Below are 4024 nucleotides of genomic sequence, written 5' to 3' on the forward strand. Positions count from 1 at the left end.
AGCAGGTAGGCAGCCCTGCGGACATCCACACTTCGGACTCGGAAGAAAGCGAGCAGAGCACAGCAGCCGATCCGGCGGAGGCGCCACCAGCTCCGGTGCCCAAGTCTCCCACGATGGCTGGAAGCCAGAAGTTCGAGTGCTTCGAACCCTCCTCAGAAGACTGGGACTCCTACCTATCCAGGTTCGAGTTCCATCTGGAGACACACGACATTACAGACGAGGCCAAGAAACGGGCGTGCCTCCTGAGTTCCTGCGGGAAGGGGACCTTCGACATAGCCAGGTCGTTGGTGGCCCCAACTGATATAAAGACTGTCACCTACGCTGACATCACTGAGAAGCTTAAGGCTCACTATTCTCCACAACCGTCGGAGATCGCCTGCCGGCACGCTTTTTACAAGCGGAACCAGGCCGGAGGCGAGACCATCGCAGATTTCGTGGCGGCCCTTCGCAAAGCCGCACGGCCATGTAATTTCCACAACGTGGAGGAAGCCCTCAGAGACCGTCTCGTCTGCGGTCTCAAAGATGAAAGGCTGCAACAGAGGCTGTTCGCCCGCACCACCCTGACCTGGGCAGTGGCCTACGAAGAGGCCGTGGCCGCGGAAGCAGCGGAGAAGTCCACGAAGGAGGTCCGCCAGCGGGTGGCAGAGCCCAGTATACACGCTCAACGAGACAGCGAGGGCGAAGACGCGGATGATGACGTCAACGCGGTTCGAGGCAAGCGGACCCCAGCGAAGACTACCAACGTCAAGCCTTGCTCCGGTTGTGGCGGGAAGCACCAGCGCGACTCCTGTTGGGCTCGTGATGTCGACTGCAGAGCGTGTGGGCGGCGTGGTCATCTGGCCAGAGTCTGCAGATCAGCAAAGAAGGATCCCTCAACTAACAACCGGTCAGCGCAGAGGGGCACTCCAGTCAGCACCCAAGGCAAGACCCGTTCCTCAGCATCGGAAGCAAGCTGCCAGTTGACGGCGACCTTGTCGAGCGCATCGGCCGTAAATCGCACCAGCAGCCAGGGCAAGATCACCGTGACTCCACTCCTCGACGGCCGACCCTGTACAATGGAGGTGGACTCAGGATCGTCCGTGACGGTGATTTCTGCCGCGTCCTGGCGCCAGTTGTTCCCGAACCGAAGCCGGCGGCGGCTCCAGCCTGCGGGAACCAGAGTGTCCGACTTCCAGGGCAACCGAATTCCCTTGGCCGGACGGGACTCTGTTACTGTTGAGTATAAGGGGAAATGTGTTAAACTGTCATTCCTGATTGCAGAGGGAGACCGGGTTAACCTGCTAGGGTTAGATTGGTTTGAGCCATTGGGCATTGGTATTTCTGGGATTAACAGGATGTCTGAAAATAAATGGGGCATGCTGTACGACCTGTTCCCTGATGTATTTGCCGAAGGGTTGGGGAGGTACAAGGGCCCCCCGGTTGCGTTTGACTTAGATCCGTCAGTCAAACCTATTAGGTTGAAGTATCGGAAAGTACCTGTGTCTCTCAAACATAAGGTGGAAAAAGAGATTGACAAACTAGTTGAGCAAGGGGTTTTAGAGCCAGTACCATACAGCAAATGGGAGACCCCGATCGTAACCCCTGTCAAATCAGATGGGTCCATACGACTATGCGCCGATTACAAATGTACGATTAACAAGGCGCTGCAGCAACATTCGTACCCGGTCCCGGTAATAAGCCACATTTTGGCTTCCCTGGGGGGTGGCAAGATTTTCGCCAAATTTGACCTGGCCCAGGCATACCAGCAGTTGCCTGTCACCCCGGAGGCTGCCGAGGCCCAAACAATTGTAACCCACCAAGGGGCTTTTAAAGTGAACAGGCTGCAATTCGGGGTCAACGTAGCACCTGGGATTTTTCAGGGCCTCATGGAACGTCTACTAAGGGGGGTACCTGGCACAGTGCCCTATTTTGACGACGTGCTGATTGCGGGCGGGTCTGAACAGGAACTACTGGACCGGGTTAAAGAGGTCCTCAGGCGTTTTCAAAATGCCGGTCTCAGAGTTAAGCGCTCAAAATGCACGCTCGGGGTGGAAAGTGTGGACTTCCTGGGGTTTCGCATTGACGCAGAGGGAGTCCACCCCACGGATGAGAAGGTATCTGCAATCCAAAACGCCCCCAGGCCGGTGAGTAAGAAGGAGCTCCAATCCTTTTTAGGACTCCTGAATTTTTATCATGCGTTTTTACCGCATAAGGCATCAGTGGCGGCCCCTTTGCACGCGCTTTTGCACAAGGAGGCAAAATGGAAGTGGGGGCAGGCCGAGGAAAAGGCTTTTGTGGGAGTCAAGGAGCTGCTGACATCTAATGCCGTACTCACGCATTATGATGAACACAAGCTCCTGGTGTTAGCTGCTGACGCTTCACCTTTTGGAGTAGGCGCAGTTTTAAGCCATCTGATGCCTGATGGGAGCGAAGCGCCTATCGCTTTTTATTCTAGATCACTATCTGCGGCAGAGCGGAACTATGCCCAGATAGACAAGGAGGGTCTGGCGTTGGTAGCGGCTGTCAAAAAGTTCCATGATTTTATTTTTGGCAGACGATTTTTGCTGGTCACTGACCACAAGCCGCTACTGGGGATTTTTGCGCCCGATAAGCAATTGCCAAACATCATGTCCCCACGCATGCTTAGATGGGCGATATTTTTGCAGGCTTATGATTTTGACTTAGAGCACCGGCCTGGGAAAGCGATTGGGCATGCGGATGCCCTCAGCCGGTGCCCGGTGCCGGACATTGGCGCAGACCCTGCCCCCGCCTGTGAGGTCTTGGCAATTGAGGAGCTTCCTCGACCCCCGGTATCATCCAGGGACATTGCAGCACACACGGCCAAGGATAGCGTGCTGTCCCGAGTATTAAACTGGGTTTGGAGGGGGTGGCCGGTTGGAAGCGTTGAACCGGAGTTCGGCCCTTACAAAAGCCGTCAAAATGAACTATCCATTTCTAAGGGCTGTGTATTATGGGGGAACAGGGTGGTGGTTCCTGACAAACTCAGGACGAGAGTGTTAGAGTCGCTGCACGAGGGTCACCCCGGTATGGTACACACCAAAGCGTTGGCCAGAGGGTATGTCTGGTGGCCGGGGCTGGACAAAGAGATCGAAGAATGGGTACGAGGGTGTCCCAAATGCCAGCAAGTCAGACCCGATCCCCCACAAGCTACACCCCAAGGCTGGGAGTCATCTGGTAAACCCTGGGCCAGATTGCATATAGATTTTGCTGGCCCTCTCCAAGGGCAAATGTTCCTAATTGTGGTGGACGCTATGTCCAAATGGCTGGAGGTCGTGCATATGAAATCGACCACATCACTTGCTGTGATCCATGCGCTCCGCCGACTTTTTGCCACCCACGGGTTGCCTGACGTCATCGTCAGTGACAACGGGCCTCAATTTGTGTCTGAGGAATTTAGGCTCTTCCTCACGAGTAATGGCATACGCCAAATGACTTCGGCCCCTTTCCATCCGGCATCTAATGGCCAAGCCGAACGGATGGTCAGGACGGCCAAAGAGGCCCTGGGTAAAATGGACGAAGGGGACTGGAGCCAGAGGCTGGGCTCCTTTCTTTTGCTGCAGCACACCACCCCCTGTAGTGCTACAGGCCGTAGTCCGGCCGAATTGTTAATGGGGCGGAGACTCACGACCCGTTTGAACCGAATGCACCCAGACCTCACTGAAGAGCAATCCGAGCGTACCACGGCGCAACCGAAGGTGCGCATGTTTGAAAAAGGGGACAAGGTTTTCGCACGAAATTATGCAAACGGGCACTTATGGCTTCCTGGGGTTATATCCGACTCTGTGGGTACTCGAATGTATGTGGTGCAGTTAGCTGACGGTCGAATATGGCGGCGCCACATAGATCAGTTAAGGAGACGTTGGGCTAGGGACAGCGCTGACTCTCCGACGGCTGAATCCCCTGATGTCGAGTGGACACCCCCAGAGCAGGCGGTGAGTACCGAAAGGCCCGGTACTGTCCCCGAGTCAGGGCAGAACCCTGTGTGCGGGGCTGAAATCCCAGTAGAGTTTGTGCCTGAACCAGG

The 4024-nt window shown here is 55.6% G+C and overlaps 1 protein-coding gene across 1 annotated transcript; it reads left to right on the forward strand.

Moving 5' to 3' along the window:
• Positions 1-2807: 2807 nt before the first annotated feature.
• Positions 2808-3659, forward strand: LOC107125918 (uncharacterized protein K02A2.6-like; the record flags this gene model as incomplete). Its single annotated transcript, XM_015429380.1, has 2 exons — positions 2808-3511; positions 3614-3659. Coding segments are annotated over 2 exons (750 nt in total), but the record flags the coding sequence as incomplete, so codon positions are not given.
• Positions 3660-4024: the final 365 nt, after the last annotated feature.

Source organism: Gekko japonicus, unplaced genomic scaffold (genome assembly GCF_001447785.1).
Source record: "Gekko japonicus isolate JY-2015 unplaced genomic scaffold, Gekko_japonicus_V1.1 scaffold12, whole genome shotgun sequence".
Classification (NCBI taxonomy): Eukaryota; Metazoa; Chordata; class Lepidosauria; order Squamata; family Gekkonidae; genus Gekko; species Gekko japonicus.